General features: G+C 43.2%; 1 protein-coding gene across 2 annotated transcripts in view; it reads right to left on the bottom strand.

Moving 5' to 3' along the window:
* Window positions 1–15462, bottom strand: part of LOC123760986 (DNA-binding protein SMUBP-2) — a 357511-nt gene that overhangs the window by 300637 nt on the left and 41412 nt on the right. For both annotated transcript variants that reach the window (XM_069339475.1, XM_069339477.1), the window contains exons 6-7: window positions 13606–13748; window positions 4031–4179 (exon numbers count right to left, since the gene is read on the bottom strand). In XM_069339475.1, coding sequence (XP_069195576.1) covers window positions 4031–4179; window positions 13606–13748 — 292 coding nt within the window. The remainder of the gene's footprint in view (window positions 1–4030; window positions 4180–13605; window positions 13749–15462) is intronic.

Below are 15462 nucleotides of genomic sequence, written 5' to 3'. Positions count from 1 at the left end.
CGCTACCCTGGAAGGGGAATTCCCTGAGACCACCCGAGTCTCAAAACCATCGAAGCCCCCTCCTCGACCCCGAACATACCAACGGTATGTTACGGGAGGAAGGGTGGGGGGGGGAACAAGGGGGCGTGGAAGGAAACAAAGCAACCAGCACCCCCAAGCCCTGTCACCAAAACAGGGCAGCCTCTGGGCTTCCGGGAAGCAAACAACCTAAAGCGTTGCCAAACCAAAACCCGATGCACAACGCCCGTGATGCCTGCACCCACATAGTCAGCATAAGACTGGGTAAGCAAGCCACAAACGAGCAACAAAACAAGCAGGGCTCCGGATCGAAGGTGCCACCAATCCCACAGGCAGCAGACGGAGGCAAAACACTAAGTGTCACCCTGAGATAAGGGGACAGAGTAACCCTCGACCTCGCACAAAGGGAGGGGAGGACCCTGGGGTCACATCCATCGAACCCACGCGTCCCCGTGGGGGATTCCCAGGGTCCTGAGCGTTTACTTTAAGAGGACTCACGCTCAGGTAAACCCAGGCAGGGTACTGCTAACCGGCGCCCAAAACTACCAAACAACCTAGTAAGAACTGAACCCCCGGGACGTGTACACTCACGGGGACTTAGCAGGGAGAACCACCGGAAGAAGGAAGAGTACTCAGTACACAGGGGGCAAGAACCAAGGCAGATCTCCCCCAGGCAGAAAACAAAAAGAAAAAGAAAACCTCGCAAGAGGACAACGTACCCAGGCAGAACAGACCCGGCCACTAAGATAGGTGAAAACTAGCTGCGCAGTACCCTGCACCCCGCCAGTGCAAACTGCTCCCTACTCCAAGGCGAACAAGGGAGACGGAACACCCGAGCACACAAGGGGCGGCCGAAAACCAAGCAGTAAACAGCCTAGCAGGGGCAGAACCCAAGGAACTTGTGGAAGGGAACCCCAAGCCCCAAGGGCAGTACTTACAGGGCACCTAGGGAAGGAAACCCTAGGCGCATGCAGCCCGAGTACTGAAGAAACACTCCCGGCTCACGCACCACCTAGAAGACAGTCACCACACTTTAGGTACAGTGCTGAAACAACCACCGGAGCCGGAGCACACGACCTCAGCCTTTAGCATCAGCCTTAGAACTGAGGGTGGATAGCCGGCGCAATGGGTCTGGGGCTCCCCCTTCCCCCTCCCGGGGAAGGGGAGAGCTGCGCGGACAGCGGTGCGGCGACGTGTGACTTATGATTGTTTGCTCATTTATTTTAGGGGAGTTCTATCCACTTGTTTGGCTTGTGGTACCAATTTTCATCAGAATAGGAGTTTGTTTTGGGACGCTTACCTTTCTGGGTGCCTAATCTTGTCGATGGCAGACATAGAATGCTTCCAACCACATGGGGTTTTCTATAGGCCATTGCTCCCCTTGCATCTTCTGAGGGGGCCAGGTTCTGGCTCGTGGTCCCCGGTAGGCCCATAGAACTCCATACACACATACAATTGTGTGGTGCCCATATCTTAAGAAGCACATCAACAAACTGGAAAAGGTGCAAAGACATGCTACTAAGTGGCTCCCAGAACTGAAGGGCAAGAGCTAGAGGAGAGATTAGAGGCATTAAATATGCCAAAACTAGAAGACAGAAGAAAAAGAGGTGATATGATCACTACATACAAAATAGTAACAGGAATTGATAAAATTGATAGGGAAGATTTCCTGAGACCTGGAACTTTAAGAACAAGAGGTCATAGATTTAAACTAGCTAAACACAGATGCCGAAGAAATATAAGAAAATTCACTTTCACAAACAGAGTGGTAGACGGTTGGAACAAGTTAGGTGAGAAGGTGGTGGAGGCCAAGACTGTCAGCAGTTTCAAAGCATTATATGACAAAGAGAGCTGGGAAGACAGGACACCATGAGCGTAGCTCTAATCCTGTAACTACACTTAGGTAATTACACTTAGGTAATTACACATGACTGATGCCAAAGTCTGACATTAGCATATCAGCCTAGTAAGCTCTGGGGAGCTGAAGGGGCTTCCCCAAGAAACACACTCGATCATTGTAAGAGGAACCGAACTCAAACAAAACCGGGTCTCACAGGATGTACGCACCAAAGGCCTCCCAAACCTCCACAGAGGGAAGCCGAGAGGAAGAAAACCTTTGAAAAGACGAATCCAAGGAACACTAGGGCACTCAGAAACTAACTTTTTCAGGGGGGGAGGGTTCGGGCTAAAATGGCCATAATACGGATGTGATACCAATCGCTGGAGGCTAGGGAGCCAGACGAGTATATAGGGCAAGGATGCTAGGCCCCAAAATCGGTGCCCATAATAAAATAGCGAAAACAAGCCAATGACCAGTCATTGTGGTCATTGGCCAAGGTAATAACATACAGAAGTACTGTACCACAGTCACATACACAAGATTAGACTGCCCCAGGAACATAAGAGTAGAAATGAAACACAGGTGGAAACCTGTGAATGTAGGAGTGGGGGGCAAAGGAATGCAAGATGCAGTGATGAGGTGGAGGCTGCAAATGCAGGAACTCAAAAAGCTCAGGAATGTGTACACCAATGTGCAAGGAGCCTATGCGATGCTTTCTAACTTCAGAATTGCATTTAAATACATGGATGGCAATATACTAAAGAAATTGTTCATGACTTTTGTTAGGCCAAAGCTAGAATATGCAGTTGTGGTGTGGTGCCCATATCTTAAGAAGCACATCAACAAGCTGGAAAAGGTGCAAAGACATGCTACGAAGTGGCTCCCAGAACTGAAGGGCAAGAGCTACGAGGAGAGGTTGGAAGCATTAAACATGCCAAAACTAGAAGACAGAAGAAAAAGAGGTGATATGATCACTACGTACAAAATAGTAACAGGAATTGATAAAATCGACAGGGAAGGATTCCTGAGACCTGGCACTTCAAGAACAAGAGGTCATAGATTTAAACTAGCTAAACACAGATGCCGAAGAAATATAAGAAAATTCACCTTCGCAAATAGAGTGGTAGACGGTTGGAACAAGTTAAGTGAGAAGGTGGTGGAGGCCAAGACCGTCAGTAGTTTCAAAGCGTTATATGACAAAGAGTGCTGGGAAGACGGGACACCACGAGCGTAGCTCTCATCCTGTAACTACACTTAGGTAATTACACTTAGGTAATTACCAGTACACCACCAATCAAGGGAGCCGGTCGGCCGAGTGGACAGCACACTGTGCTTGTGATCCTGTGGTCCCGGGTTCGATCCCGGGTGCCGGCAAGAAACAATGGGCAGAGTTTCTTTCACCCTATGCCCCTGTTACCTAGCAGTAAAACAGGTACCTGGGTGTTAGTCAGCTGTCACGGGCTGCTTCCTAGGGGTGGAGGCCTGGTCGAGGACCGGGCCGCGGGGACACTAAAGCCCCAAAATCATCTCAAGATAACCTCAAGATAACCAGTAGAATAATGGATGAGAGGTGGACCCAAAGAGCCGAAGCACAACCTCCGCAATCATAACTAGAAGAGCACAATGAGGCGAGTACAAACTTACCAAAATTACAGACGACACATTGGCAGGGATGAATGAAACATACACCAATTCCCCGTTCGTCCCTACCTATTTCATAACAGTTGCTCCTGAGGCAGGAGCAATGAACAACTTTCAACTTCAATAACCCCCCCCACCCCTGGAGGAAGGGGGTAGTACTATTGAGCGAGAGTGCTAGTTGCACGAAGTGTTGGGTTTCTTTCTAGGTTAGTTATTTTGATATTTTAGGATGTAGATTGCATAGGTTAACCAGACAATGGTCTGTTTTGATTCCCTACCTATCTGGGTCCTTCCCCGGTCGATGGTAATTATGACATACAGTACTTTAAATGTAAAGTGCTCATAGGCCATTGCTCCCTGCACCTCTTTGAGTGGACCCAGTTCTGGCTCGTGGTTCCCGGTAGACATAAGGACTCCTGTGACTGATGACCCCCAAACTAATATAGCACATAACAGTTTGGATAGCTTCAGGGAGCCAATGGGGCTCCCCGCAGAACACACACAAAATATACACAGTGCACTACTACCAACCTATTATGCAAAATTGCATCAAGTGTGTATCTTTGGGTAAGATGTGTGACACGTGCGGGATGACCTAAACGCACTAAACGAACACCAGAAACTGTTAACCGCTCTACTAAGTTGTCTACAGCCAAATTGGATGGAGCACACGCTAGAATCTGGAAAAAGTTATAAAATATAGATAGAGATACAAAAATTGTGTTTTTTCTAATCTTACAAGGCATAATGAAGTTCTACATACAGCAATGTACAATATATATATATATAATAAACAGCACAGTACTGTGTATGTCACAGGGGGGAAAACACTTAAAAAGTAAGAGTAAAGATTTCAATCAAAATTTCTACACCATCTATGGAGAAGACATACATAATTATTTCTTCTATGGTGTAATATTAATTACATAATGGAATCAAGCTGCTTTTCTGGAAAGGCCCACTAAATAGCTCTCTAATGCTACAACCTGAAAGTGCTTACTATCAAGGCCTGCGATGTTGTGAGACTTAACTCTGTATGCTTCACAGACCTAGCTGTTTATTCCTGGCACACTGATTACTGCTCTTAACATTAACCCCTTGAACTGTGCAACACATCAATAGCTGTGGTGAGTAACTGTCATGGAAGTGCACACCACAGCTATTGATGTGTTGGAGTACCGGGCAAGATTTAAACGACCTGCGGCTACACAGGGTTCACATCAGCTTCCTCAGGGCTTTTGTAAACAGACGCTCTTGTAAACATTTTGGTATCAAATTGTGGGCAACATTCCCTGGTGTGAGAGCATCAGTATTGAGTGAGCAACCAAGGTTGGAGCATGCAACATGAGCTAACAGCATTGCTGTTCAGCTTGTGATCACAGCATCGCCTAAATATGTCAAAACAATATGTAACTGCTATTATTTAGCCATGATAGTACAGTATTACAGAAGAGCCTGACTGTGATAAAGACTGTGTTCAATGTTCAGATATCAGTGAACACAATGCTGTTCAAGGTGTTCACAGCGCTAGCCACAGCACACTGCCATTGTTTCGTCCATCTAAGATTCTTCAAACGACTTCTCATGTTCCTTAAAATAAACTTGTGGAAATTTTTCATTTACAGGATTTAGTGACCAGGATTCTGATAATAGCAGCATTGTGATGAGAACTAGCGATGTGCGTAGTATGGTGGAAGGAGTAATCTTGGTGAGGAGAGTGGGAAAGCTGGTGTCATCTAGTGTTGTCTGCTGGTTGCTGTGTGACGTGTCATACAGTTTTTTGTTGCCACTATGTTGTTTGGATACCATACCAGCTTAGTTGTACAGTTATGGTAAAAAAAAACACAGATACTTATATATAACATGTGTGTATTTAGTGCAATAAAACCACAAACAGTATTGTGGGAGGAGAAATGTTGGCGAGTTAGGGGTTAAAGGAGTGAGGGAGGGCTGGCTGGGTGTGACAGCCTATTCTTGATGTTTGGAATCACCATACCACCTTAGTAGTTCACTATAGTGAACAAAACATGCAAATACTTATATATAACCTGTGTATATAGTATAATAACAGCAAAACTATTTGTTTATTGTTTTATGAACATAATCAAGGTTTTTGATTATGAACAAAAAGGTTTGTTTTCAGCTTTTCTCTGTCTTTGAGATGTCTTGTCTTATTGACCAAAGTTTGCCAACCTCATCACTGCAATGTCCTGACATATCTAAGCACTTCCGTCATTTGTTTCACTTCATTATATGTCACTCTTAACACTTTGAGGTTCCACAGACTGATTATCTCGTCACTCATTTTTCTACTGAATGTGTTCCAACGACGCAATACTGAGTCACTCATTAAAATATTTTTTAAAAATTTAAATTTTATCAGATCAATCTTGTAGTGGTTTTAAAATAAGCGCCTTTAGATTGCACACAATTTGATACCAAAATCAAAGATATAACATGAAACTTGATGTCCAAACACTTGAAATATTATAAATAGGCCTATGGTCCGAATATTAAAATAATTGTTAAAATTCTATTTATTGTCCTATTATCTTGGGACTAGTTTTAAAATGCGCGCCGTTTTATTGCGAACAATTTGATACCAAAATGAAAGATGTAACACAAATATTTATGTCAGAACACTGGAAAGATATAAATAAATTTGTGATGATGAGCGTCCAGAATTAAAATATTTGTTAAAAATCCAGTTATTGTTCTATTATTCTGGGACTAGTTTTAAAATACTCGCCTTTTTATTGCGAACAATTTGATACCAAAACGAGCGACGTAGCACGAAATTTGATGTTATCAAATTGAACGAGTTGAACATTAGGTTGCAATGTACAAAACGGTGCTCGTTCACGGGTAACTTTAGGCTTTTCTGCGGGGAGGCACTCCAGCCTTTTGTACATTTTATTCTTACACATCTGTAGGGAATTTAATTGCGAACACAATGATACCAAAACGAGCGACGTAGCACGAGAATTAAGGTAAAAAAATGGAACGAGAATGCACATGTTACTGATTTTGTGCGTTTTTGCCGACTTTACGCTTTGCTGTTGGGAGTCACGCTAGGCTTTTGGACATTATATTTATACACACCTGTAGAGAATTTAATTGCAAACACAATGATACCAAAACGAGCGACGTAGCGCAAGAATTAAGGTGAGAAAACTGGAATGAGTATACACATTTGGGTGTCACCCCGCGCTTACCCGCACGGAGGGGCCACGATCCCCCTGTCAACAGCGAGTTTCCACGGAGCGCGTAAGTGTTAAACCTCGTGTTGTTCAGGGCTAATTAGCATTTGTCACCCACAGGCGTATACCAAAAAAAAATATATACAGGGTATATATTTTTTTCTTCTAAACCTGTTAATTTGTGTTCTCTGATCATGGGGAAAAAAAATCGTAAGTGGCATATATTGCCCGCTATTGGGCGGGGAAGTCTGGCAAAAAACAGGCGCTGACTCAGCGTGCATCCCAGACAGTCTGTTGCTCTCAGCTGTCAGGCAGGAGTGGCCACAAAGAGATAATTACCTAATTATATCAATGTCTCCGATTGATTTTTCGTTAGTTTTTTTTTTTGCTGTAATATTATTCAATAGTGTATAGTGTGATATATTTATTTAATAAAATGAGTGAATCATCGCTGTACAGTACTCAAAAATATGGTGTGCATATTGTTGATTCAATTATTATGTTCATCAAACAGTGAACAAATACTTTGTCGGTTATTACACTATATACACAGGTTATATATAAGTACAGTGGTACCTCGCATAACGATCGCCCCAAAAGACGAACATTTTGGGTAACGAATGACCCGATCGGCGTCAAATCGTCCCGTATGACGAACGCTGGTTTGAGTAACGTCAACACCACATGGTGGGGTCGTGCTGCTTCTTGCACATTCTTAGACGCCTCCGATGATGCACATAAATTATGTTATTCTTGTTTAAAGATGCTAATGATGCTGGGATATAAAAGGGTGACTGCTGAGATGTTGCAAGGCATTGACGTTTTTGTAGGAAAAAAGAAATGAAATGTCTGATATACAACAAATGTCAAAAAGGTTCGTTCGGTGTTCGGCAGGTAGGCTGCTCCATTATAACAATCTTTCTTTGTTTCAAATGTGTTCCATTTGTTTTGTATTTGTCATTTACGTCTCAATAATGGAGAAGCCTACCTTACATACACTGAATAAACCATTATGACATTTTCCTTTCTTCAAATGTGTTCAATATTTATTTTTCATTTGTCTTATAGCAAAAGGTTCGTTCGGTGGTCGGCAGGTAGGCTGCTCCATGTTTCTTACATACAAAAAACGTAAATAATAAAAAAAATGAAGAATTTTGAAAACCAGTACAAATGTCAAAAAGGTTCGTTCGGTGGTCTACAGGTCGGCTGCTCCATGTTTCTTAAAAAAAAAAAAAACGAAAAATAAAAGAATTGTTGAAACAATTTGAAAAATGGACAAATGCCATAAAGGTTCGTTTAGTGTTTGTCGGGTAGGCTGCTCCATTATTGAGACGCAAGTGACAAATACAAAACAAATGGAACACATTTGAAACAAAGAAAGATTGTCATAATGGAGCAGCCTACCCAACAAACACTGAACGAACCTTTTGCTATAACGAATATGAAAGACTAGGGCTGCTGGCTGAGTTAGTACTGCAGAGAGCAACCATTTGTAGCACACGTGCCTCTGGCTCTCAAACACCTGTCCCACACGGTGTTGAAAGACTGCGCTCAATCGGTGCAATTCAGACCCTATTGTTTGAAGAGCATAAGGGTCATAACATTGGTGAAGCTAGGCGCAATAAGGGTTTAACACAACGGTCGGATGCCAGTGATACAGCACCTATGAGGATGATACAGCGAGCGTATCCAGGTGTAGCTCTGAGCCCCACCCTTGCCATCTCAAATTTATATAGATGATACATAGATGAATCATTTTCTGCGTTCAGTGATGATGCATCTGATACAAGTAGCATAGATGAACAGTGTTAGCGGCTTCCATGGTGGTGTTGTTCATTGATATTTTCAAGAATACCTGAATCTCTTCCTGACTGATGGACACTCTTTGAGGCTAGCTGAATCTCTTCCTGACTGATGGACACTCTTTGACGCAAGCTGAACCTCTTCCTGTGTGGGACCATACAAAGCGATCTTTTCAGGACTACCTTACAAATTGATATTTTCCTATAATCTTTTCAATACTACCTTATGCTTTACAAGCTTGGCTACATACCACCTACAAGTAGTAAAGCCAAGGGTGCACACGAGTGCGTTATTTGCAAGCACACAGAACGATGAAACAGGAAACGAAAATCTATCTGTAGCTGGTGAAAGGAGAGCAAAGTCGCACTGTGTACCATGGACTACTTCGTTGACTATTACACACCTCCAAAGTACTGAGTGAGTAATACAGTGTGTTACTGTGTAAATAGTATGTGAAACTGTACATATTGTAATTTTAGTGAATTTTTTCCATGTAATATTGTGACAATAAACATTTATTGTGGACACATTACTGACATGTATCACAGTTCCATGGAAAATTATGAACATTCTACTGAATACATATTGTAAAGGTCACAAATATGCATCATATACGATAAAAGAAACAAATAAAACCGCATTGGAAATGCATAGAAAAAATATTTGAAAATATATTTGTGGCAACACGTGGTGCTTGAATGGCCTGCACGACCGTGTCTGGGAGCTTCACACACAGGCGACCAGGCCCTGATGACGTCACAGCGCACCTTGTCCACGCCCTCACAGCCAAAGTAAGTGGAATTTGGTAATTATTTTTATATAGACATGTTCAGGGAAGGTAATTTATCATTTTGCAAAGAAAAATGATATTTTGGGGAACATTTGATGTCATGCACTCTGGGGGAATTTCACAATAAACACAGTGCATCACACTGGTTACATGGGGGACACTCGTTTTGTATGACGTCCGTTTCACATGATGAACATGGAACGGATTAAATTCGTTATGCGAGGTCCCACTGTATCTGCATGTTTTGTTCACCATAACGAACCACTAAAATGGTATTATGAGTCATAAAGCAACGAGGAGTGACCGCCACACACCAGCCAGCCACTCGCTGCCACACTCCCTCAACACCTCACTCGCCCACATTCTCCTCCCACCATACTGTTTTTGCCTTTATTTACTATATACAGATGTTATAAGTATCTACATTCGTGTCCACCATAACGAACCACTAAGTTGGTATGCTGAGTGGTAGTGGTAGTGGCAGCCAGCCACTGGCTGCCACTCCCTCCCTCCCTCACCTCACCTGACTCGCCACCATTCTCCTCCCACCATACTGTTTTTGCTTTTATATACAGACATTATATACAAGTATCTGCATGTTTTGTTTACCACAGCAAACAACTAAGCTGGTATAGTGAGTCCAGACAGTAAAAAGTGGTCACACAGAGTCAGCAGACAATGATACCTCCCTCCCCACCAAGATTACTCCTCCCACTACAGCGCTAATTATCACAACAATCTTGCTATTATCAGAATCCTGGTCATTTTTATCACAGTCAGGGGTCTTCTGTAATAATATCATTGCTAAATAATAGCATAAACATGCATATTATGGCATTTTTAGGCGATGCTGTGGTCACAAGCTGAACAGCAGTGCTGTGAGCTAATGCTGAGTGCATCAGGCTTGGTGGCTCACTCAATACTGAGGCCCCCTCACACCCAGGAATTTTGCCCACAATTTTTTTTAAAATGGCATCTGTTTACAAAAGCCCTGATGAAGGTGAGGTGAACCCCATGTATCTGTGGGCCGTTTTAAATCCTGTTTAAATCTCCAATACATCATATGATGGGATGTGCAATTTATAGCAAGTCACTCAACCCATCATATGATGTGTCGCAGGCAGGCAGGCGGGCGGGCGAGCGGGCGGGCGGGCAGAGAGCGAGCGAGCGAGCGAGCGAGCGAGCGAGAGAGAGAGAGAGAGAGAGAGAGAGAGAGAGAGAGAGAGAGAGAGAGAGAGAGAGAGAGAGAGAGAGAGAGAGAGAGAGAGAGAGAGAGAGAGAGCGAGAGAGAGAGAGCGAGAGAGAGAGAGCGAGAGAGCGAGAGAGCGAGAGAGCGAGAGAGCGAGAGAGCGAGAGAGCGAGAGAGCGAGAGAGAGAGAGAGAGAGAGAGAGAGAGAGAGAGAGAGAGAGAGAGAGAGAGAGAGAGCGAGAGAGAGCGAGAGAGACAGAGAGCGAGAGAGACAGAGAGCGAGAGAGACAGAGAGCGAGAGAGAGACAGAGAGCGAGAGAGAGACAGAGAGCGAGAGAGACAGAGAGCGAGAGAGCGAGAGAGAGAGAGAGCGAGAGCGAGAGAGCGAGAGAGAGAGAGCGAGAGAGAGCGAGAGAGAGCGAGAGAACTGGCAAGGAGGGCATAGCCTCTAGCACTGACCGAAGGGCACCCATTTTAGACAGGATCCAGCCTACCTTGAGGCTACCTTGAGGTGCTTCCGGGGCTTAGTGTCCCCGCGGCCCGGTCGTCGACCAGGCCTCCTGGTTGCTGGACTGATCAACCAGGCTGTTAGACGCGGCTGCTCGCAGCCTGACGTATGAGTCACAGCCTGGTTGATCAGGTTGATCGATCAGCCTTGCCAAAACCAATGATGCTGCTGAGCCATAGACTTCACTCGCAAACATGATCTTGCTACGAATACAGGCCTTATAGAGAGCTATGAGATGCACAGTCAAACACACTCTTGATGTCCAAGAATGCTGCAAGGAGCACTCTTCTTTGGTGATAATTGTCCATTATTCGAGGTTTCAAGGAGAGGAGGCAGTCCGTCATGCTTCTTGCTGGCCAAAATCCACTGATACCCTCAGGTAGGAGACCTGAGGTCTCCACCATGCATTGTAGCCGAAGGTGAACAAGGCATTCCATCAATTTCCCCGAGACATAGAAGCAGACTTATGACCCAATATAAACTCGGGACAGATGGATTTCTCCAAGACTTGGGTCACTTGTAAAAGAATGGTGTGTTTCCACGAGTCAGGGAAGACGCCAGAAGACTTGCAGGCATTGAAAAAGTGAAGGAGGCGGGAGATTGAAAGATCCTGGGCCTCCTCCGAACAAATTCACATGGGACGTTGTCTATAGTGCCTGCCATAGTGTGTGACAGGTCCTCCTCGAACTCTAGCAGATGTAAATGGATGGTCCAGGTCCAAAGCTAGTCCTATACCCTGTTGTGAGGTCCCAACCTATGAAATCCGTTGGACCATCCCACTCAGAGACCCAATTACACTGGGGTCTCTGAGTGGGATGGAAGGCCGGGAGTACCTCCCTGTTATCTTGCGAATGAAGGCCCAGGCTCCCACAGGAGGAGGAGGAGTCAAATTGGAAAGAGGCACAATAATCAGCCCAGGCCTTGCCCAGGCAATCAGGCCTTGTAATCAGACCAGGCCTTGCCTGGGCTGATTACCCGCCAACACTTGGCATCTGCCCAGCGGAAGGTCTACCACTGCAATGGGGTAGGGTGGTGTCGCCACAAATTCCACGCGTTCCAACTTCATTCCAAATTATATCAAATAATATACACATGGAAGATACTGGAGGGCCAAGTACCAAATCTACACAGTAAAAGAACAATGTACTAGAGTGAATGATATGGAAGAAAATGCAGAATAGAACCAGTGAAGAGCAGAGGTGCCATAGGCACAATCAGAGAACACTGAATAAACATCAGAGGTCCGCAGGTTGTTCAACACCCTCCCAGCGAGCATAAGAAATATTGCCGGAACAATCGTGGACATCTTCAAGAGGAAGCTAGATTGTTTCCTCCAAGGAGTGCCGGACCAACTGGGCTGTGGTGGATATGTGGGCCTGCGGGCCACTCCAAGCAACAGCCTAGTGGACAAAACTCTCACAAGTCAAGCCTGGCCTTGGGCCAGGCTTGGGGAGTAGAACAACTCCCAGAACCCCATCAACCAGGTATCAACCAGGTACGCACAACACCTGTCCAGCACTGCCTACCGACATTTTGGAGTCCACTAAGGTTCCCCATGTCGAGAAGGATTGGAGATCTGGCTTCTAGTCCTCTTGAAAAATTAAACAACGGGCTTTGGAAGGAGTCCTGTGGTGGTCGTTGCTTGGTTGGTCCAGTCAAGGGTGCATCCCATGTGTCCTGTGGCGGCTTTATGCCGCTACCTGCGGGACACCAGTTCTGTGCCAGTGGACGCTCTTTTGGTGGTTCCGGTTTCCCTGGTTTCCTGTTCTAGGGCTCATGTGTGTCAGGTTGTCTGCAACTTCATTAAGCCAAGCAAACCTGCAGTCTACCCTCATGCCCATGATGTACAATAGTCCGAGGCGCTCGCTACTGTTTTTGGTAACGTGTTTTGGGTAGACATTCGTGCACGGGGGTTTTGAGGGTCAGACTGGGTCCTGGTTCCAATATTTAATTTTAAGGTAGCTATCAGCATTAGCATTATTAAAGGTTATATTCTATGCTAGTTTTATGATTTAGCACATTTTCTACTAGCCAGTCTTGTTTAGTAAACATTTTCAGTTGATATCAGCTTCATCAGCATTAGAAATTTACAAGTAATTTAGCATTTACTGATATATGATATTAATGTTTCTCCCAAGAACTTCCTAGAATTAATGTCATGCCTATGCTAAAATACGTAAATCAAGCCTTAGCTACCCTTGAAGTCAGGAATCACCTATACTAGCAAACTTCTTGGCAGAAATCAAAATGTGCATACCTACACTCAACATATCAAGAACACAATGCTGGGTAAATCATTTGTTGGGTCAAAGTCCTTACGACTAGCTTCCTTAAAAGCTTATTTCTATTGAAAATACTAACTCCAAATCCATACTTATTTACTATAATACATAATAGCCTACATACATAATAATACATAATAATACATAATAACCTATTTCATTAAAATGCATAATCCCTTTGCTTTCTTATATATGAAACATTGCTCATCCCAATGCTAAAATCCATCGCCATATTTTCCACATTAACATGGTAGTATAGCATGGGAGGAACAGGCACATATAGTGTTGAACTGTATGAACATTACTGTACGGTATACTCTACTGCATAACTTACCTTTGATTTTAATTTTACATGTTGTCTGATAATTTCAACGACAGTCGTAGTTTTGCCTGTACCTGGTGGGCCATGAATAACTGCTAGATCACTTCTCTGAATGGCAAACTGCACTGCTTCCACTTGAGAGTTGTTCAGTTTCTCTGAGGAAAAGGTTAAATGAGAGAAAAATAAGGCAATCATAATTCTATTTCCTACATAATTTACATATGCAATTAGAAGAATATAAAATAGCACGCAAAGTAAACCTTCACTTTTCATGACTTTGTCCACAACCTCAATGTGGATGCATCCTCATGTCAGAGACTAATGACCCTAATCAGTGTGGTGAAGGTTTACCTGCAGTTGGTGTTGTGACTACTTCTAATCCCCAAGCCCAGCTTTGTGATTACTGGATCTGAAAGGCTCTTACTTAGAGCACCTCGCAGTTCTACAAATTCATGACAACACGACCGATCCAACATTTCCTGCAGTTGCAAGAATCATATAAAACCCAGAAGAGTGTAATGACTGGTATATAATGTCCAGCATTTAATTTTATTAACCCTTACACTGCTACAGCCTGGGATGTTAATGGGGGTATGAGCTTGGACTGGTTGAAAATATATTTGAATAATGTGAAAATTAAAATTAAATGTTAAGCAAATCTCTAACCTATTGGCTTCAGCGTTGTGAAAGTTTCATCCCAATATTTTCAAAAATGGATTTTAGACAATTTTTTTTTTTAAAGAAGAACGTTTTGTTGATAAGGAGAACAGCTCCTATTAACTGGAACTGAGGGATAATGCAGTAATAAGGAGATACAAGCACCAGTCCGATGCACAAAGAAGAAGAATAGTAGTTAGAAGTGGCCACAAAGTGGATATGCAGCTGGTGCTCTTATACCATTGCTGAGTAATACAAAGTAACACAAATAATAATGAATAAGTATGTTATTATGCTCTATTTTGTTATATATCATACAAATACATTGTTCAATACACCTGTTACTTTCACAAATGTCCACAAATTTTTTTTTTAGGGGAAATTTCTTTTTTTCTTCTTCTTCTTAGTTTATTATCTGATTTTGTTGTAACCTCTACATCCATGAGAATGCGTACTTTTCCATAACTATGTGAAGAAAGAATTAAATTGGTCAAGAAATAAATCAGTTATAACTGGCAGAACTTGGTACTTTTAATTTTTTGGGGCTGACTTTTTCACAGATTTCAAACTATTTTCCTTGTTTCTTTAGATTGTTTTGATTATTAGGGACTAGATTAGGGTTTTTTGACTTATATAAAGTATTCCCTAAATATATCCCCTAAATCATTATAATTATTATAATTATCCCTATATTTTGTTTTTTTGGGGGTTATGTTTTCTTGAATTCATTTCAACACATTAACCTACAACTTTCACAAATTCGAGTACAAATGCCAAACAATATTTATTAAAACATACAAGTAAATTAATGAATTAGAACTACCTTATACATTGTCGATAACTTCAACTTCAATTATCTCTAAAACTAGAGTTTCCACATTGAGTCAGCTTAAAAAACCAGCGTTGAATGTAATGAAATGCCATTATCTGGATGTGACCCAGAGACTCCCCGGAGCTATCCCAGGCTGATATGCTAATGTCAAACTTTGGCATCAGTCATGCGTATGGAGTTCTTAGGCCTACCAGGGACCACGGCCAGAACCAGGCCTTATCAGAGAGGCAAGGGGAGCAATGGCCAATAGAAAACCCTGTGTGGTTGGAAGCATTCTATATCTGCCAGCAACCGGATCAGGAACCCAGAAAGGTAAGCGCCCCAAAACAAACCCCTATTCTGGTTAAAATTGCTACCAAAGGCAAACTAGTGGATAGAAC

Source organism: Procambarus clarkii, chromosome 41 (genome assembly GCF_040958095.1).
Source record: "Procambarus clarkii isolate CNS0578487 chromosome 41, FALCON_Pclarkii_2.0, whole genome shotgun sequence".
Classification (NCBI taxonomy): domain Eukaryota; kingdom Metazoa; phylum Arthropoda; class Malacostraca; order Decapoda; family Cambaridae; genus Procambarus; species Procambarus clarkii.
This window is presented reverse-complemented; position numbering and strand designations above follow the sequence as displayed.